This window comes from Accipiter gentilis, chromosome 2, assembly GCF_929443795.1.
Source record: "Accipiter gentilis chromosome 2, bAccGen1.1, whole genome shotgun sequence".
Lineage (NCBI taxonomy): Eukaryota > Metazoa > Chordata > Aves > Accipitriformes > Accipitridae > Astur > Astur gentilis.
In genome coordinates, this window is record NC_064881.1 from 14,897,780 (window position 1) to 14,918,842 (window position 21,063).

The 21,063-nt window shown below is 42.4% G+C and overlaps 2 protein-coding genes across 3 annotated transcripts in view; one reads left to right on the forward strand and one right to left on the reverse strand.

Annotated features, from left to right (window-relative positions):
- CLVS1 (clavesin 1) overlaps positions 1-14,458 on the forward strand; it is a 107,304-nt gene extending 92,846 nt beyond the window's left edge. The window contains exon 6 of one of the 2 annotated variants that reach the window (XM_049818885.1): positions 13,851-14,458. In XM_049818885.1, the coding sequence (XP_049674842.1) occupies positions 13,851-13,938 (88 nt within the window). In that variant the 3' untranslated portion in view covers positions 13,939-14,458. Of the gene's footprint in view, positions 1-3,014; positions 5,714-13,850 lie in introns of those variants that run through there. The other variant, XM_049818893.1, reaches the window with a different exon arrangement.
- Positions 14,459-14,483: 25 nt separating this feature from the next.
- The window catches only part of LOC126050521 (aspartyl/asparaginyl beta-hydroxylase-like), an 80,055-nt gene continuing 73,475 nt past the window's right edge, over positions 14,484-21,063 (reverse strand). The window contains exon 25 of the mRNA XM_049828487.1: positions 14,484-19,383. Coding sequence (XP_049684444.1) covers positions 19,233-19,383 — 151 coding nt within the window. The 3' untranslated portion in view covers positions 14,484-19,232. The remainder of the gene's footprint in view (positions 19,384-21,063) is intronic.

The window sequence follows — 21,063 nt, forward strand, 5'->3', positions numbered from 1 at the left end:
ATTTGAGGTAAAAGCCTATGCTTAGGAAGCATAATTGTGTGCTTTATTAGATTTATTAGACTGAGGCCTATTAAAAGGTCTACAGACTTCTACCAGCATTATCTGTCTTTATATATCCCTCCTCCTTGCCTCTTTAGTTTCATACATCTCTAACACAACAAAAGTCTCAGACCATGGCTGAGATTCTTGGATACTCCAGGGAGGTTTACACTAGGCATAGGTGATCTCCTAGCATTAGTCTTTATCTTAAATGCAATTGACTCACAATTGCCCTATCATTGTTTCCCTTAGTAAAGCAATTTTGCAGTTTCATTAAAAATCTCTCCTCTCCTACTCCACTCACAGCGTACAAATCTTTAAGCTCTAGAATAAACATGGTAATTTCGTAAGAGTTTCTATGCTGAAAAGTTGGGTTTAACAAAAAAAAAGGTGGCTGACCCTTTGTTTGGCACTAATGTTCCTCTGAAAGGGGAAAGGACTGAGCCTTCTTAGGTTTCTGTAATTTAAGGACAAAAAGCCTTGCTGAACAACTATGGAACTTCTCCCCTGACTTCCCAGATATCACTGCAGGTTTACCTGCCTAGCAATTAGCTGCAGGGGAGGGCAGTGCTTATGAGAGGTGGATTTACCCTGGAGGCTGGGGGGACGGTGGTTGCTCCCCCTGCTCCCCGGAGCACCGTCCTGCTGCGTGACAAGTTGCAGGGTTGCAGATTGCCCCTCCTGGCTCTGTGGCCACTTGCTGTAAAGCCATACAAGCACATCCTCGCTAGAACTGCCACTGGGCCAGTGCTGTGTTAAGGCTTTCTTAATCTTGGAGCTCAATGCTGCTAGAAGAGCTTGGAGTCTTGCACTGTGACCACAGAGAAATGTCCCTGTGAAATGAAGTACCGTCATCCTACACCTAGAGAGAAGCTCACCCTGGGCACAACCTATTCCAAATATAGTGTCTAGCAATTTTAGTAGCAGAGATGATGAGAAATCAAGACAGGAATCATTATAGATCCGAAAGAAAAATGCCAGGAAATGGAATCAGAGAACAACTGACCAACATACTTTTGTAGCCACTTAATCTATGTTAGAAAATAAATGCAGATGGGGAGAAAGAGGGCACTTTCAAGATGTGCTCGAGACCAAACTGAAGTCATCACCTGAAAACTAAAGTAAGTCTCAAAATGCAGACCAGGAGAAAATGCAGCACCAAGCACTCGTGGGAGGGAGTGAAGCTGGAGCAGGTATGTGCCCGTATGTTGGTTTCAGGACTGACAGCAGTGCTTTGGCTTCCATCACCAGGGCATATAAATTGAAACAAGTTCACCTGAGAATTGTGGGGAGGATGAGGAGAGTGGAGAGCATATTTTCCAGCAAGAAGCTCTAGAAGATAGTGGTTTGTTCAGCCTCTCAGGAGCAAAGGTTGAAATGGGTATGACCATTCTCTACAAATCCAGCAGGGAATAAAAACTGGGGAGAGAGAACAGGTGTTTGAGAAAAAGGACAACTTAGGCATGAGATCAAATGGGCATAAGCTGACCAAAGTATACCTTGCTTGCAAATTAGAGGAGTAGGTTTGCTAGTCATCAGAGGAGTGAGTTACTGAAACAGCTTGTCAATATGACAACCTAACTGATACACGAGTGAAAGGTCTGATATGACGTGGCTACCAGTGGTCACAGGAGACTAGACTTGTCCTTCACGGTCTCATTAGGTTCAAATTTCTGCTCCCCTTAACAGCAATGGGACCAGAATGTTATCTTCTCCCCAACCACAGGCAGGGGTGGTTTTTTCCCAGTAACTTGAAATTGCACAAAATTTGTTCTCAAAAAGAGTCTTTCTTTACTTTAGGGAATGGAGGCATTGTAGATGGGGAAAGGACTGAAAATCTCCTTAGAAAAAAACTGCCACTGACTCTATTTAGCAACATGATCTTGAAAATCTTGAGATTTGACAAGTTTCTATAACATGGAAAATCTTTAATCAAAACCATTGCAATTGTCATTTTTCCACCAGCGGCCACACGAAGCCCCACTGGGGCAAAATCAAAACAGTGGAAATTATACTCCCATCTGCAGTATTATCTCACACTCTGGGAAAAAATCTCAGAACCCAAGTACTGTATGAACAGATGGGAAACAAAGCAAAACAGCTGAAGGCTCCACATAACGAGTCTTAATGGCCAGGGAAGGAAAAAAAAAAAAGGGCAACAATAACAAAAATTCATTCAGAATATATCTGTTTATTAAGCTTGAGCTCAGTGAAGTTTGAAATGGCAAGGTAATAAACACGCAAACCAGCATTAATACACTAATAGCAAAGTCAGTTCAATCGGAGAACTCGGCCGCATCCATTTGATAATCCCGGGAGCAGCAATGGCAACAGACACTTCCCCTGTCTTGGGCCACCTCTTCTGAATGGTCTGCATCCACACAGGGAGCCTGTCACGAGCTGTGGGATTTGAGAGCAATGTGAACAGTATGAAAATTCAGAGCACAGGGAAGAAAATCACCTCCCTTTCAGCTGTGGCCAAACCTTCTGTGAGCCCTGATGGTCAGAAAGGGGCCTTGGGTTGCTTTAGTCAACAGGGAGCTAACACAAAAGCAAAGCATTTGCCCGAGGCACTCATGCTGGCTTTTGCTGATGAGCTGTTGTTTTTGGGAACAGCTGGAGGTTTTATCCGGGTGTGCAGGGTAATGAATAGTTATGGTGGATGGTTAAGCCTAGCAGTTAAAGAGTCAGAGACTGCTCTCGACATATCACTGTGCCAATAGGGCATAGTCTTTTGGCCAGCCACAGTGGGCCTGTAGCTATTTGGGTGACTAACAACGGTGAGTGAGCATTGCCAACTGGAGGGACGGATTCAGTGACTGGGGAAGATGTGAAGGAGCTTGGTTCTTTGAAGAGTTTCCCTTTCCCCAGCATCACCCTGCTCTTACACGTGGGTCCAGCAGCAGCAAGTAACCTGCAGTAGCACGTTGCCTCCCTGTGACTTGCTTTTCTTTACGAGATCTGTTTTTCTGCAGCCGCATCTGGGTCACTTCTTGATGTCTGAACTCGATCTTCAGTCCAAGTGACAAAGACTGTTCTCTGCCTTCGCTTGTTCCGAGCACAGCCTGGGAGCTGAATGTTCCTTCGCTGCCCTCCCAGGCATCAAAAGAGCCCTTACTTTTAACCTGCTGCTAGTGCAAACAGGTCTAAAACCAATTTAAAATTGCCCTGCAGAGAAAGGAAATTTTGCCTGACAGCTACATATATATTCTGGCCAAACAACCTGTGCTGTTTAATCAAATTTGTTTAGTCAAAGTTTAATTAAGGATAACTATAATCAAATTTAGTGTTAAAAATGATTCTTAGGATAACAGAGATTGCAAGAACACTACCATCACCAAGTCAAGCTCATTAGAGACTCAGGAAATTCAGAGTTAGGATAAAGCTTTAAAGTAAAACTTTTAAATTAGAGCCAAACATGCTAATTGTGAAAATGTACGATTCATGCATCAAGACAGCATTAACTTTTCCTGCTGTGAAGTAGAAACTTGAGCACCTAAAGATGCAATGACCTGCCTAGTGGTTCATCAAAAGCTCCCATATTAGGCATTTTGAAAATGCAGCAGAAAAACCTGTTGGGATGTGTTGCCCCACGTTTTTGATTCAGAGCATGTGGATTTTTATGTCCTAGATTAGAAGGAAAGAATTTTAAAGTACAGATTAGGGTTTGCCATTATTGCCTCCTGATGTGTGTGTTTTCAAAAGGACTGATCTTCAGATGAATTTGTTGCTGAGACTAATTGTTGGTTCTCAGAAATGGGATCCTGCTCCCAGAAAGAAGGGTGTCACAACTGGTATACACTAATGCTGACTGGAAGAGTTTTAGATCGAAAAGGGGCCATTCGTGGGGGTAACATATGTAAGGTTTTTATTTATTCAGCCTGGTTCCTCTGTATGCCCAGCTGGGCTGTGCAAAGCAGACCTTTCTAGTTGTTATCCTTGGTGTGACCTTAATGTTCCTTCACCATATGTTTCTGCTTTTATGGGTCATGTTTTATGCCGGTTCACAGTCAGCACCAATTTACTGCAGAAGTAGTAAAATACCAGCAAATAAAAATCAGTACGAAAATGTGTGAAAACTTCTCACTGCCCATGGATGGCACCTGGGTTGCTCTGCTTGTATCTGGGGTGCATTTCCACATGTGTTGGGGGAAAGGAAAACAGTCCTTCTAAGCTTTCAGTTAAAATAGCTCTATAAAATGTAAGACCTATGGTGCAAGGCTTATGTTCACTATTTTATTATGAATTATTTCAAATGATGGAGAATTTCTGAATGCTTCTGCAGAAATGCTTCCTCCATACACAGGTTATGAACAAGACACCTCTTGACAGTAAAGCAGGTGTCCCAGAGAGATGCATCACATAATGTGTGCATTATCTGTTAACGTAGATTATTAGCTGTTGAACAGTTTTACAGCTTTTAACCGGAATTCTGCTAATACATCAGAGAGAAATGGAAAGGAGCCGGTGGATCTGGCACATTAGCAGGTCCCAGGGAGGCTGCAGGGGAGACCGTGCAGAATATCCTCAGGAGCCAGGAGGGAGAGAAGCCAAGGAGGAGATCAGAGTCGCAAAGCCACGGCTGAAGCAAGGACAGGAGGGACGGGTAGCTTGGTGCTGGGAGTCCCCTGGGACAAGGCAGGAAATCAGTTGCTCTCTGAGGGCATCGACAGCATGGGTTTCATCTGGTTACAGCACTCAATTACCAGTGACCAGTGCACGGGTGCACAAACACAGGCGGGAGGTGGGAATGGCAGAACCAGTGCTGTTCAGACTGCCTACAATATTGCATTGTAAATTATGTCTTCAGCTAGCTATAAATTTGCCAAAAATTTAGTAGTTTAGATTAGAGACATGACACTTAATAAAACAAATGGTTTTATACTGCTTATGTCTTTTGCTGCCCTGTGAAAAGTCCACCTACATCTGGCTGAGTTACAAGCCTTTGAAAAGGCAATTCACACATGCTCTGGAGAAACATATTTAATTTTAGCATTTAATGACCCTAAGGATTGCCTCATGCTTTAGCTTGGCCTCCCAGAGTAAATAAACTTGTTCAGCTCGGGTTGATGGTTCAACGCCCACAATGCGCATCTCCTGTCTAGGCCATGGGGTGCAGAGGGCTTTTGGAATTACAACTTTTACTTGTGATCACAACACTAGGCCAGGCTGTGGCAAGACATGGAGCCAGGATTTGGAAGACTGACACCCCGTGCTCTCGGGGCTGCATCCTCCCCGCTGTTGGTGGGAGAATTGGAGAGATGAGGATTTAGAGGTGAACCCAGCTGGGATAGTGGGACCTTGGGTCACTGGGATGGGAGCCACAAGGCAGACTGAAAGATGAGGCAGGCGTAAAGGACTGGAAGCAGCTGGGCTAGGAAGCACGATTGATGGGCAAGCAAATGATGATGGTTAGGGTGAGGGCTGATGGGGACCAGGTATCATCCTTTGGTTAAGCCTGTTGGGTGTAGACCTGGAGAAGTGGATCCTGCTCTCCCTCTCTCCCAGAGCCCCTGTGTCGGCCTGGCAAGTCTCTTAAACCAAACTTCACACAGATGGTGAGATTGCACGTTGCTTATTTTCAGCCTGCCAAGCTATAGACTCTGGAGTCTAATTTCCAGAAATACTCAGCGCTCACCTGCAACAGAAATCAATGGGACATGTGCTTTGAACACACAAGCTGCCATGTAATGCTGAGCGCTCTGCAAAATCAGACCCTTGGTACTGGGAAATGGGCACACCACATTAGAGGTGTACTTGGACCCTAATCTCACTGCACTTCAGCTCTCCACATGGAAAATGGAAATAAAAAAAACCCTCACAGTTGTGCTATGGCAGTAAATGAATTAGCATTTGAGGCACACAAGTACTGTGTTGATGAACTCCACGGAAAAGCTCTGGAGGGAATTAACAAAGGTTATCTTCAGAGCAGGCTTGGAATAATATGCAGGAAACGTGTCACAGAGCCACACGCTGAACCGCTAGAAGAAAGCAAAATAAATAGCAACTAACTAGCTCGACACTGTCTACCCTGAGCACTGAGGGAAGAAAGAGCCCTCCCAGAAAGAACGGTGTGTGCTCCTGGGGCTGGGGTGCAATGCAGGAGTCGCAACACCTCCACACATGCGGCCAAGTGACTGCTGCTCCCACAGCCTACATTTTGGCTTTTCCCGCTGTGGCGGTGCTTGACTTTCCAGCCTAAATAGTACATCTGCAGGGTTGCTTTCACACTGCAGTGCTGTTCTTGTTAAGGATGGGAAACTTCTAATGTAGGATGGGGGAGTAGGAAGACTGACACCCTTTGCTCTTGGGGCTCCATCTTCCCTGTTATTGCCACACAGAAGTGAAGATATTATGATTCAGTGGTAAATCAATCTGGTTGAGATACTGGGAACTGGAGTCACTGGAATGGGAGCAAAAAAGGCAGACTGAAAGATGAGGCAGGTGTAAAGGACCAGAGTATCTGAGCAAGGGGACTGGAAGCTGTTGGGCTAGAAAGAACGCTTGGTGGGCAAGGAAATGGGGATGAGCAGCAAAAGGATGAACGGTGATGACGAGTGCACGTGTGTGTGTGAATGTGCATGTTATATCCATAAAGTGAGAGCAGAAAATTTTCTTCATTGCTTGGCCTGGATTTCTTTTGTTTGGACATCATATTCTGCAAACTTTTTAGCAGCTTTTGCCGAATCTGCTGTAAATTGGTGTTGACTGCTGCTGCAGTGTTGTCTTTATTTGGCCCCATTACTAGGCTTACCTTTTCATAGGTAACGTATTGCACCCCAAGGGATTGAAGGTCTTCCAGAACTCCTGTCTGAAGCAGATGCTCCTATTCTTTCTATGTGAAAAAACCCCAAAACAAACCACATGTGGAGGAGTCAGTCTGTAGCAGAGAAAGGAAATGGAGAGGACAAGCTCCTACCCATGCCTTTCCCCCATCCTGGACTCGGGATGTGACTGAGGCAAGATCTTAACACACAAAGTCAGAAGCGCTTAGGAGAAGGACGTATCAGGCACATCCACACTGATGAAAAAAAGACCAAGTTGTGTACCCTAATTCCAAGGTCGGTGGCACAGACTGACTCCTTGCTCAGGGATAGCCTCTGCCAGAAGAGTCTGGCTGCATTTGCCCTGCATAGCACCTGGCTCTTGCTCTCTGTGGCCTTAAGGCATAAGACTGTATGTGCTATGCCAAATGCTTCAGCATTTCTGTATGTTTTCACAGCTCAGAGTGTCTGCAGTAAGCTGAGAGCTGTGTCATAGCCCACCAGAGAACTGTTTTTACAAGCAAGTGCCAAAGGGTATGCATTGCATCCCCTGGGGTGTGGTGGGGGCTAGGGGAAGGGTCAGGACAGGGTGCACAGCCGGCTGGACCACGGTTAGAGCCAAATGCGGCGCGGTCTCACCCCTACCGCTGTTTGGTGCAGACCCTGCAGTGAGCTGTGCCCAGGGTTTGCAGTGGGGAGAAGCAGCTGGGGCCAGCTGTTGGGAAAGGAGGGGCATGGAGAGAGCTGGCGGGCACAGGGAGGACGAGGGGTCTCATGCCAGGGTTCACTCTGCAGCGGCCGCCTCTTTAGTGGTGTAAATGCACTCACAGAGACTTCTTCCCACATGCAGTTAAGCACAGATGTGGGCTATGGTCACCCCTGGCTTTGACGTGCCAAGGCACTACTCAGAGACCTCTCCCTAGGGTGTGTTAACCGTCAGGGAGAAAGATGGTTACCGCTGCCATGGTGGCCACAAAGCCAGCTCCTGTTTGGGAAGCACAGCAGCTTGTCACCGTTGTCCTGCGGGCTAAGCACTGGGCTGGCAATAAGGTTAAGCCAGAGTTTTCGTGCTGCTTTGCCCCCTGACTCACCACGTGGCTGGATCACTTAAGCAGCTCAGCCGTGCCCCTAGACACGGCCGCTGCTTCATCTCTCTGAAATGCTGTGGCCGGTGTATCAAAGCTGCCCCTCCGGGCAGGTCTCTGCGGCACACCGCTGTGCTGTCTTAATGCAGAGCTGTGAGCCAATGCAAGTGCACAAGCTGCGGAGCTGCATTAGCAAGAGATTTCAGGAGGGCTTGTTAGCCTGGGCAGAGAGCCACCCTTCACAGCTTCTGCGCTGGAGTTGCGCACCGGCTGAGCAGAGCTTGCCTGCATCTGCCTGCACCACCTGCGGGACGCACGTGTCTTTCAAGACGCCTTGCCCGTGCGTTTCATTTTCAAGTGCTTTCAATAATAAAGGAGTGCCTTTTACCACAATTACTTCACAACTTCACATCTACACTGTTTCTGTAATACCAGGGGAAAAATCCTTCGTTCTCCCACCTGATGAAGGCATACTCTTGAGGCGTGTTGCAGAGCACGCTCTGGGGTGCTGCACCCTCCTCTGCGCTCTGCTGGGGAGCGAGGAGGGCAGAGAAAGAAATGCCCCTCAGACCTTGTCAATACAAAAATTCACGGGTGTGATTTTAAAAAAATGCTTATTATGTTCTGTAAAGGGAATGAATAATTGGGAGATGAACAGCCCTGAGGTGCTGGTGAAATGGGAAGGGAATTAGAGGAAAATGAGCAGATGGGAGGTGAGAGAGAGATGAATAGATACACATGAAGTGATCTGATTGATTGGCTGCAGTGTGTCACTCTGAGAGCTTGAAGCCTCCTGCACTTGGGTGAAAAAAGCATGCCACCCTCCTCCTTCCTCCACAACCCCCCCCAAAGGAAGCCCAGCACAAATGTAGTGTATCGTCGCTCCTGTGGGCTGCAGCACATCAGCATTGCTGTGATGAAAAGCATAAAATGAGGGATCAGAGAACTGAATGATGTCTTTTAAGGCAAGCATGCTATGATACGCTGGCAGTTACTGTTAGCTCACGGCAGGATTTGGGTATTTTATTTTTTATGGGAAACAAAGCTGATACCCAGCAGACATCAATTCCTGTGAGCTGATTCACTCCAGCTGTACTCTGACAAAAGGCTCCTGAAAACAGTGCAGCTAGAAGGCCTGCATCCAGCCTTCTTACATGTTTTCTGACTGAATTTGAGATAGTTGCATTAAGATGACCACACACATAAAGCCATCTGCTCTCTTAGATACTGATGTACATACCTATGCAGTGCTGTCATCTGAAATATATGGCTGACCTGCTGGAGAAACAGCTGGGTAGTGTTGATTTTCCAGAATTCCAAATATTCTTGCTGAACACTAAAACAGCCATGGGGATTTGATTGACACTTTAAATGGAGCATACTCAAATGGTACTTAGGCTTCAGAAGTGAGACTGAGAATTAATTTCTCTTTCCATTTTCATTTTGCTCTCCTAAGCAAAGTTACCTAGCCTTGGAAACTAAGCTAGGAAAGTCTATGGGCATTGACTTGACTGTTAATTACTTCAGACGTAGCTCCCAGCCCACGGTGATCACATTGTACTTTACAGGAGCTAAGTCGCCCGCATGTATCGTGTTAAAGAAAGACAGGTATGGGGTCTGCCAGCTCAGGGCCTTACACAGTGACCCTATCTGTGTGATACAAACAATTGTCTACTTGTGTTAGTATTTAACTCGACCAGATCCTCCACACCCAAGCATCTTCCAAACCGGTTACTGGGAATTTTTAGCTGAGAAAGGAGGAAAACCAGAAGGCTTTGAATTCAAATAAACTCATTTATAATTCCAAAGTTGCAGCACACACAGAACATGCCATGTTTCAAGTGAGTATTAAAGCTAATATAGTGTGAGGCAGTTGTTGGTATGATATGTAGGAAATGTTGCCTCGCAAATCGCGGAACCTGTTCTCCCTGGTGTTAGCAGATGAGAACTCATCAGAACAGGGACCTGAACGTAGGTAACCTATGAATCATATGCTGTGACCGTATGTTTAGAACGGGTCAGATGAATTGCACCCTGAGAAATGTCTATTTCTGCCATTTATAGCACAGAGTGGCCATAGATGTCTGATGGTGAGATGAATCACAATGCAAGTGACTAAAACGTAGTGATATGAGGAGAAGGCCAATGCAATTACTATTTCCTGCTTAGATGATTAGTTCATACCTGCCCAGGTCAAAATGACTTGGACATTACAAACTAGTTGCAATCATCCTGCAGAAACAGCAGCACAGGTGAGGCTCTGCTGCCTAAGTATAGGCATCTTGTATGATTTTAGGCACTTCGATGTCCTCTTGGCCTCCATCCGTTACTCCAGAAAGACATAAGTCCTCTATAAGTCTTCTATAAATCCTGGGTCACAACAGTCAGCCATGGAAGGTTATCTTGGATACTCTAAGGTGCCTTAAAGGGCAGTAGGTATCTACATTTAAGAGCTGAATGTCACCCACGTTGTCAAAGTTGACATCCCGAAGGCATAATGAGCTTTGAAAGGAAATCATTGTCCTGTCAGGATAGAGAAACATGAATTGGTATGGTTCAGAGAAGCTGGTACAGAATCACAAAAAAAGTTGAGGACCTCTGGAGGTCTTCTACCCAAGCCCCTGCTTAGAGCAGGGTCAGCTAGAGCAGGTTGCCTAGGACTATGTCCAGATGGATTTTGAATATCTCGAAGCACGAAGACTCCACAATCTCTCTGGTCAACTTGTTCCAGTATTCGTGCACTCCCTCAGTAAAAACATTTCTTCTTATGTTAAAACAGAATTTCCTGTATTTCAATTTGTGCACGTTGCCTCTTCTCCTGTCACTGGGTATCACTGAGATGAGTCTGGCTTCATGTTCTCTACTCCACCCCATTAGGTATTTGTACACATTGACAAGGAAAGGCAGCAAAATAAACATGCTTTTGTCTGGTGCCATGAACTTCTGCTTGCCATAGGGTACTGACAGAACAGCGTGCACAGCATTTACAGGGCCAAAGCTTAGACTGAGCTTGCCAAACAAGGCAAGTTCTGTACTGCTCATTTACCATTTTACATCAAAATGGCTTAAACTGTTGTGCAAGAAGGTGTTTTGGTGTTTTTAAGGCAAAGATGGTTGCAAATTACAAAGACTAGTCGGGGCAAAGGTACTTTGGTGCCTGACTGCAATTTATTTTCAATAAGAGATTAAGGTGGAGTTGATACCCCAACACCTTTCAAGAACCATGATCAGGTGCTACTTAAAAATGTGAAATGTGATTATAAAGTCCTCTGAAGAAAATGTTAATGCAGGTAGCAGTACTTTTAAAACAGAAACTAGCCTTAGTCCTAGGTTCAATACTAGAGTCAGCATATACCCCCCCCTAAGTATTGTGTAAACTTGCACATACCTAGAATATGACTGCTTTCCTTGAACTAATTGTGTTAGATGCACAAAAGCAAGGTGAAAACAACATATAGGGTGTATTCTTTCAAATAGTATTTGTCTTACATTAATTTCTACAGCCGCAAAATGTAGTTACTGGTTAGTTGAAAATGCTTTCTGCAAGAGTGGCCTATTGTAAATCATCTTTTCTCTGTCTTCAAATAAAGTATAGAATACATATTCCAGGATGTTCTAGGCCAGTAAAATGTATCTCCCACGCTGAGTTACTATATTAGATTGTGAGCTGCATTGATATATATTGCCAAAATGCTTTTCTGAGCATTTTTAATATTTACCATAAACGAAGAATACAGAAAAGGTATTTTAGGATCTTATTGAGAATTAAGTAATTTTCTTTTTTTCCTACTTAAAACTGAAGTTAAAAACAAAACTGGAAACATTTTTCAGCAAACAAACTGATGCATTTGGAAAATGGAAATCCAAACACAACAGCAAGTCTTTCATTGTGGTGTCTCAGAAAATAGTGATGATTGTTCAAATCATTACTGTGCCCTTCAGATAGATGTCTGAGCTGCTTATTTTAGGATAGGGGGCTAAGCAGCTTCTAGCAGAAAAGGAAAATAAATTGTTACTGCAGAGCTTGGCAGATACTAAAATCTCAGTTGTATCCCTCTTCATGTTATTCAGGAGGGCTGGGCATAGCATTTGAATTATTTGGCATCTTGAATTTGGAGGTCAGATAGGCTGCAATGCATTTACTCGATGCTCCAGCTATTTTGGATCAGTGTGAAGAGGAGCAGCGTGGTACCTGCATACAGAGTTTGGGATTATGTTGCTCCCAACCTGGCATGCATCTGAGTACTAGTAAAGGGGAGAAACTGGTATCTTGCTGTTACAGGTGCAAGAATATTTTCTTGTGTAATGACATGAGAGCAGAGATAATCAGCAGTGATCACAAAAGGCACAAAAGGCAAAATTGCGAGATTTTTCACATTTGGCTTAGAGCAGAAACTTTCTATATGCTGTCAAATGCTGCAATGGATCTGCAACATTTTTATTCATTGTAGGGCAGTGGGTCAGACAGAGACTACACATTGGTGACGAGTATTAATCAAGCACTATTCTAGTAGTCCAGAAAAGAAAATAAAAACCTGTTGAAGTTGTGATTTGAATCTATTCTGTATCAGTTTCAAAGCCACGTGATTAGTTTTTGCTGTTACATACTAGAAATATGTAAATTGCCATTTTACATAATCTCCTGAATCAGCTGCTTTTCTATATTAAAGTGCAGTCATAAACATTATGCATGTCATATTACTGTAAAAAATACACAGTGAAAATGTTTGGGCAAACATATTTTCTTTGAAAATTTTGGCATAAAATCTTTCCACTGAGCATCCAGTTTTTGTTATCTCTCTTTGGAGATTTTTTATTTAATGAAAATTTTTTATTATGCTTTAATGAAAGCTCCAGGCATAAGAATAGGAAAAATAATCATAGAAGTTATTCACAGTCATGGTATTCAGTCCTGATCAAGTGTTGCAGTACCAAAGGATGCAATCTATTAATGATTCTTATCAAAAGAGAGGTGATATCTAATCTCATTAAATAGCTAAGGCTTAAACTGAGGTTACCATAATGAACAACTGGGAACACATCCTGTAGGGAATAAGAACTACCCCTAATTCTAAAAGCTATCCATGAGAAAACTGGCTCTTTAAAATTATACTATGCACTATGCAAATGCCCGGGCTGGATGATTCTACCCCTGCCTTTGAAAAAGTTTGCTTTTTAAAGGTTCCCGATTCACACGGTGATTTTCCTCTAAAGCTCATTGCCCACTCCAAACTGGGAGGCAACTCCTAGCCCAAAACAGACAAAACGGAGGATAACAAATCTGTGTAACAATAAACTCATCAGTTCCTCCTTCCATAGCTCAGTAAGCAAACACTGGAGTACACAGACCTCAGAAAATGAGAGTCTTGAATATTCCCACTAGTTTAAGCCCACTCAGCTTTTGCCACTGCAAGAAATCATGATTATCCACTTTCTCTAGTGTTCACTCTTTTTTTTTACAGGTTGGGTTTCTTTTTTTGTCCATTAGCAGGGAAGGATAAACTATACTTCCCACCTTGAACACAGAAATTAATTTAATATGGACTAGCCCTGAATAAAGTTCTCTTTCAAGAGTATAGACAAGAAGATAAATTGCAGGACTGGGCACACCAGAAGCTCCCTCGTTGTTGTATTAATTCTGGCTTCTTCATTGATCTTGGGTAACTCGTGGAAGTTCTTGCTCCTTAAACCCCTACATCAGTAATATGTGATTTATCTACTCGTCTTTCTCAAGATTTGTAACAAGCATGAGCTGAGACCCACTCCTGCAAACACTTGTACAAACGACTTTGCTTTCCAGCAAGCAGTAGCACAAGCGGTTTTGCCTAGGAAGACATTAATCAATAACACAGCTCATGGTATCTCAGGATCAGGCCCTTAAGTTGCTGAGTGCGTTCAGCATTATGGAGAGTAGCTAAGCACTAAATATTTTGAAAGCATTTGCATGTCTTCTTGCTTTCAGGTCCCAGTCTGTGGTGGAAGCCGGCACGCTGAAACATGAAGACCAGGGGGAAAGCGAGAACACCCAGCCACTGCTGGCTCTGGACTGAGCTCTCATGTGCCCAACACACACACAGATACATTAACAGACTTCCACCGTACCAGAAACCCACAGAGCACGACACACACAAACACACGCACACATTTTGCTCGAGAACAAGTCCTTCATGTTTCTTGACCAAGTAACAACTGTCACCAGCCATCTGTCTGTGTGGCCAATGCTGAACAAAAACTGAGAAATTTCTATTGATGCAGGAGCCTGTCCATATACAAATAATTTGTTCTTTTTTTTTTTTTTTTGACTTATGACATTAAAATATTGGAAATTATGGGACTGCATTCTCTGTTTAAAGAAACCAGGGTGTGTCAGTAGTTTTCCTGAAGACTCCAGCAGGGATGCTCAGTTTTAGAGAAGTGAAGGTTAAGTGTGTTCTAAGGAAAAGCATCTCAAATTTAAACTTTGCACTGTAGTCAGCAGTTTAGCCTGGCTCAGAGGACGGAAGCAGCATCATCTACAGAGTGGTCAAGTTTTACAGAAATATTTTGCATTAAAAAAAGAACATCCCCCTCCCCCCCAAAAAAAACAGTGCCAGCATAATATCATTCAACATGACGCTTTGTGACTGCCTCATCCACGCTGCGTATAGGGGGTCACATTTCAGTATCTAGCAAAAATTATTATTAACTTTTGAAGTCCTTCTAAAACTGTCAGCTGAGTGGAATGAACTGTGTGGGCAGCAGACACATGCAATTTGAAATGCAATTATTTAATTTTAACGATGTGTTTTTCCACAGGCAACTCGGGAGCCTATTAGATATGTGCGTGTGCATGTGTGTGTGCATGTGTGAAGGGGGGGTGCTAGGGAGACCCATTGGACACATTCACCAGTGATTAATGGTTCAATCCAGATTGTTTCATTTAGGTCACAAAAGCAAATGAAAGCCCTGCAGAGCCATTTACCCCCTTCCCTCCTGCAGCCAAGTGAAAGGTGTAGCCAGAACGGTATGCCCATTGCAGATGCAGGCCATGGTTAAAATGAATGAGGAAAACTTAGAATTAATTATTCAGTACAAGCTTCTGCTAGAAGGAAATGTGGAAGAACAGAAGAACTGAAATGCCAAAGATCAGTTTGTTATTTCTCTATTTGCTCTAGCTGCAAAGAGAGTCCCATCCCTTCATTGAAATGGAAACCAGATTAAAGAAATAAAAGAAAAATCGTTATCAGATTACATGTGCAGTGACTTTATTTCCTAAACTGGTTACAACCACTGTACACACCTTTAGTCTTCAATTAAATTGCCGTACATTGACAATTTACTAGAACAAGCGGCTGGCAACAACGTATCAAAGGTAGCAGTGTAAATCATATATATAAAATGAGATGATAATGGGCACGAGACTTTGTAACGTGCCTCTGGAACATCCACTGAATTCATAAGTGATACACTGAAGTGAAGATATAGTTCAACTGGACACGGTCAGCCCTAACAGGTAGACTAACAAACTGCTGCCTTTATCTACAACAACTTTTCATGCCTGCACAGGGCAGAAAGTACATCCTGCCAGATCCTATCAACACACCTGGGATTTACCTGCTACTATTTGTACAGAATAGCCTCATTCAGACTAACCTTCTTCTGCAGCAGCATGTCACTGATACAAAGCCTGGCCTCCATGACAGACAGCAAGTCTTTAAGGCAGTGGATGGTCCCAGCAAGGCAACACAGGAGTCGGAAAAGGAAGCAGAAGCTTGCAGGAACATTAAACTAATAAGACAACTAAACCCATTTATCTTTGGGATTTCTTCCATTCCCCCTCCCCTGGCATTACCACCTATTACAGAAAACGAGGATGGCAACTCCTGGTACCAGGACACCGCTCCCTTCCCTTCCCTGGGCTCACGAAGACTCACGGGCATTTGGGTTTGTCACAGAGAACTTACTTAAAGCAGAAAGTGAAAAATCAAACAGACAGAAAAAGACAGACATTGGCTATCATACTGCAGCATTAATGAAGAAATACTTTGGTTTACGATTTTTCTCTGTTAATACACTTACCTCCACTGCCATTGAATCTTTGTGATGACCTGTTACAATCACTGTTCATTCAAGTACGACTTGTTCTGCCCAAGAAGTGCAACTATCATTTAAATCTAGTCCTTGAGGATTAAACCTCGCAGAGGATTAGAATTATTTTTTTTCTTTAGCTGTGACATGAATAAATACATATGATGCCTTGTATATAACTGTATGATGCCTGTATTTAACTGTAGGATCTTACACAGACTCTGTGCTTGCAAGCAAGGTAACTACAGTCAGGGAGGAATCCACCTCCTAACATCATGATGAGTATGTACTGCCTTACAAAAAGGAGAGTAAATTGTCCTTTTTGGTCATTTCCCTCTGTAAATAAGTCTAAAGGAAAAAAAATTAAATTGCAATGGTTCTCCATTTAAAAAATATTTCCATTCAATTTTTCCATTGGCATTTCCAATGTTGAAAAGCTTTTTCAAGATGAAATACCAGTTGGCAAACGGGAACACCAAAAATAATATACCACTTATTTGCTGCATAATTTCTGTGGTTTGCTATATATATCCTCCCCATATATATAGCTAATCCAGTAGCTGTACCTAAAAAAAAAAAAAGATATGTTCTCAGCTCCTTGACAGGTAGGCATAGAGTAGATTCACTCCAGTGTTGCAGGAGCTATTTATAATACACCTTGCCATATTCAAGGCACTTAAGATTTTAACTGGCCAATATATGACCACACAATTTAATAAACAGTGCTACTCCAGCGCATATACACATCTTGGGTAGATTACTTTTATCTATTTGCCAATAGCAATCAGAAAAGATAAAGTATGAGCCTTCAAAGGAACAATGAAACAATCTGAAGGACGGCATGGATTTTCATAAATAAAGCTCCAAAGCTTTTACCACTCCTTTAGTATTTACTCTGAGCTATAGAAACTAAAATGCAACATTAATAAAAATACACTTAAACCACAAATTTTGGTTTAAACAGTTCTTGATTCCTTCATTGCAAACTATGTCTTTATTTTAGAGAATTACAAAATAGATTATAATTTGTACTGCTTGATCACTTTACAAAGATAGAAATTATAGCCTCTGACTAAACAACCACCAAGAGATTTAAAAAAATTCTTACTATGACCCCCCCAATAACAAGTACCTTATTTCCAGTTTTGCACGATTCTCCTAAAGCTTGTATTTTCTTAAGCATGAAACTTACAAATCTTTTCAGTTTTCGTGATGATTAACTGAGGACTGTTACTTTCTTGTGTATTATGTATAGTCTCAGTGTTATTTTTTATACAGACAACACATTAAAGGCTAATTATCATAGCTGTCCAAAACTGACTCTTGATCAGAGAGGGTTTATCAGTTTAACAGTCGAAAAGGAAATTAAAGTGCACACCTCCAGAAACTGGTTACACTAATTTATGGTGCAATCACCATGTGTTACATGGCATTACAAGATTTAATTACCTAGTAAAATACAAAATCTGAAAAGCATTCAGTTTATGGGAATGCAAAGCTCTTATCTGTATTTTGCTTCAGCAAATGTGGCATTCTGGTCATGATACTTAGGTACCGTGATATAGTCTCTGCGGTACAAAACCACTGAGCATTAAACAAATAAGATGACTGTTCAGTGTCTTTTGGACAACAAAGCCAAAGCTGTGGAGCTTAAGTAACATCAATGTCTCCTTGCTTAGTGTTTGTCTCTCACAGCCCTTGGTAATGATGCCACTGCCCTTGACAAGCCCTGAGCATCCTAGCACACCTATCCACACCCGGCTGGTTTTGCGGGCATAAACATCAACAGTGCAACCTCAGGTCTCTCTCTGTTAGTGTTCTTAGAAGTTAACAGGTGGAGGGTCCTGCACCCTCCATTTCCCATTAAACAGTACAGACCCAAAAGACCAGCCAACTGCTTGAACATCCAACCAGTTTTCTTTCTTAAATATAGGCCTTTTTACCATATAGTAAATTCTGCATGGCAAATACAGAGCATACTGTAAACAGTACTGGAACGAGACTACCTCAGCGTTATGTCATACATTTCAAGACAAGGAAAACACCATCAGGTCAATTAAAGGATCATTCTAGCACTCTCTCTAGGATGCTCGCAGCAGAAGTTAACACAAGTTAATAACCTGAAGCTCTCTGTCTCCTCTGCTTTCTGGCAGGAAACCAAGTTAGTTCTTGTCCTTCTGCCCAAAGCACAAGAAATTCTTCATATATTTTTGTCTGCTGAATGACCACCCAAGGGCAGCCTAGAAGGAGCCCCTGGAAGGAGGTGTCCCAGACCCTTGCTGGGTAGAAAACGAGTATCACAACACAAGCTTTTGTAATGATAGGAGAAACAGCAGTTCACCATATAATCCTAAGAACTGTCAAGTACTTTAAGATCAGAGCCTACAGATGTCACATTTGCTCAACATCTTCCAAAATCACATAATCAAACTAAGGCTGCCTGCTAACTAAGAAACTATTTTGTTTTAGAAGAACAAAGCTTCACTAAGCAGCTGATTATGCAAGTTTCTGTTTGCATTTCCAGGAAGGCAAGAGAAGGCCACACTTGGCAAAAATGAAATCTGTCCATCTATAGTGTTTTCCTTCTGCTGGTAGCTAGAGATGCACTTATATAGATAATGTTTTTTAAAAAATAGTGGTTGATTAAAGAAGAATTGTTCATAATTATGCTAGAAAAATACAGTTACTCGGGTAGAAAAAAATACAAAACACATATAACCCATTCACATTATCTACAGTTGATAACATAGGGACATGTTCTATGCCTAAAGCAGCTAACATTACAACTGCATACTGATTTTCAAAGTTGGCTGTGTGCATATGTTTGTAAATACCTTACATGTTACTTCCCAGATAAAAGCCTGGGAAGTATTTCCCAGATGTAGAATTACAAATCTCGTGCCTGAACATGGTTGGGCAGGTGACTGACTGACTGATGTTGTACGCATAATATAGGCATGGCAAAAACATCTGCACATTCCTCAGCTTGAAAATCCAGACCTATTGCTCTTTGGCTGACAAGATTTGTATTTTCAAACTTGCAGCTGGAAAAACAATACATATCAGTGCTGTATCAGTATGAAACAAAACATGGCTTTTTTTTTCCTTCTTCTTTTTTTCCTGTTTTTCTATCAAGTCCTCTGTGATTGCAGAATGCCATCCTGATCTCTTCTAAACCTTACAACACTTGTATTCTTAATATGCTGGATAAATTAATCCTATTTGTGTACTCCAAAGGGGTTAAAGCTCCTCTGCTCCGCTCATCAGAAGGAACCCCTTAAATAGCAGGAAGGGTGCGTCTCTGTTGTGCTGTTAACTCAGGGTGCCACACATCCACAATGAATATCAGGCGATAATTTTCAGCACCCTGCCATACTTCATGTTCGAAAGAGTCATCAAAAATAAGAACTTTCCCTTCTTCCCAGGTTCTGCAACACAAAAAAGAACATGCTTTAGTGTAGTATTTGAAGTGCCATGGAGCAGGCAAGCTATATATCAGCTCTGAAGAAGCTCTTTGACATATGAGAATGACTTAAACAGTATATATTGCACAGTCAGGATTTAACTACCTAACATAAAGAGATTGGAGTATCAGAGTTTTGATTTAAATAAACTACAGGAAGATCAGTCTAATGGTCCTTCACATTATTGAGGGATTGTTTCTTCTCACTCTGCACAGTTATGTCCACATACACAGACATTTATAGTATTTGTTATTGATATACTTTTAATGAGTCCAATAAGCAAGAAGCAGGTATAATAGTGGTGTAGTAATCAACTTTTCTCCTTTTCTAATCAGATTCATACATAATGAGTGATGGAAACTGAGGGAATGACCAGTGATATGGTCATATGGTTTGAAAAAAAATCACATTAGATCAATCTGCTTTTTCTAAAAATCAAAAAAATAGAAGTAGGCCCTGATCATACTTTAAATTTCAGGGATGTTAACAGTCCTGTCCCATAAATCCATTCAAAGCACTGAGTCTGAAGATTTTTCTTCAGAGGAAGGTTGCAACGCCATAGTGTACACTGGGATAACTATATTGTTAAAGCTGAACTGGAAGGATGAGACCACATCACTTAAAGCCCCTCTGCTTGCCAAGTACTGCTTAGGCAGAGCAGATCACTGAACAGCTGTAAATACCCTAGGTGAGTGTTCATTACAGCATGGAAGAGCCAAATTTTAACAGTGATACTTTTCCAAGATCTGCACCTTTGTTAGGCAGAAAAAGCGATATACACAATTTATTCGAAGTGGCTTGGTTTTGAGCACCTCCATCGCTTGAAAAATTAACAAAATTACCAGATTTAAAAGCAATGGCAAGAGGCAATGCAGGAGGAAGATATTAATTGTTGGAAAAAATCAGTGTTTCTGTCAGCTTTATGAAGTACAGAATCACAGAATAATTGAGGTCGGAAGAAACCTTGGAAGGGCATCTGGTCCAAGCCTGCACTCAGAGCAAGATTAACTGCAAAGTTAAATCCAGCTATGAGGTTAGATGAGATATCTCAGGTTCCTGACTACTGGATTTTTTAATATCTGCAACCATGGACATTCCACTGTCTCTTCCTGTGTTTCACCAACCTCATTGTGAAAATTTCCTTCTATCTAGATGGAATTTCCTTCACTGCCACTTGTGTTCATTACGTCTCATTCTAAAACTACACACCCCTGAAAAGAGTCTGGGCTCTGTCTTCTGCACAGTCACCCATCAGTAGCAGAAGACAGTAACTAGTATCCCCTTCAGCCTTCTCTTTTTCCGACTCCAAACCAGCTCTCTGAGCTTCTCATGTGTCGCATGCTCCAGTTGCCTAAACAACTTTTTCATCCTCCACTGGAGTCCCTCTAGTTTATTGATGACTTTTTTTGTACTGAAGAGCCAAAAACTGGACACAGTACTCTAGAGGCGGTGTCTTGAGTGCAAAAGAGAGGGAAAAAATTGCTCCCCTCAAACTGCTTCCTATGCACTTACTAACACAGGCCAATGCACAGCTAGCCTTCATCAAGATGAAAGCACATTATAAGTCACATTCAACTTGTCCCCTAGGACCCTTAAGACCTTTTCTGCAAAGCTGCTTTCTACGCAGTCATCAGCCAGCCTGTA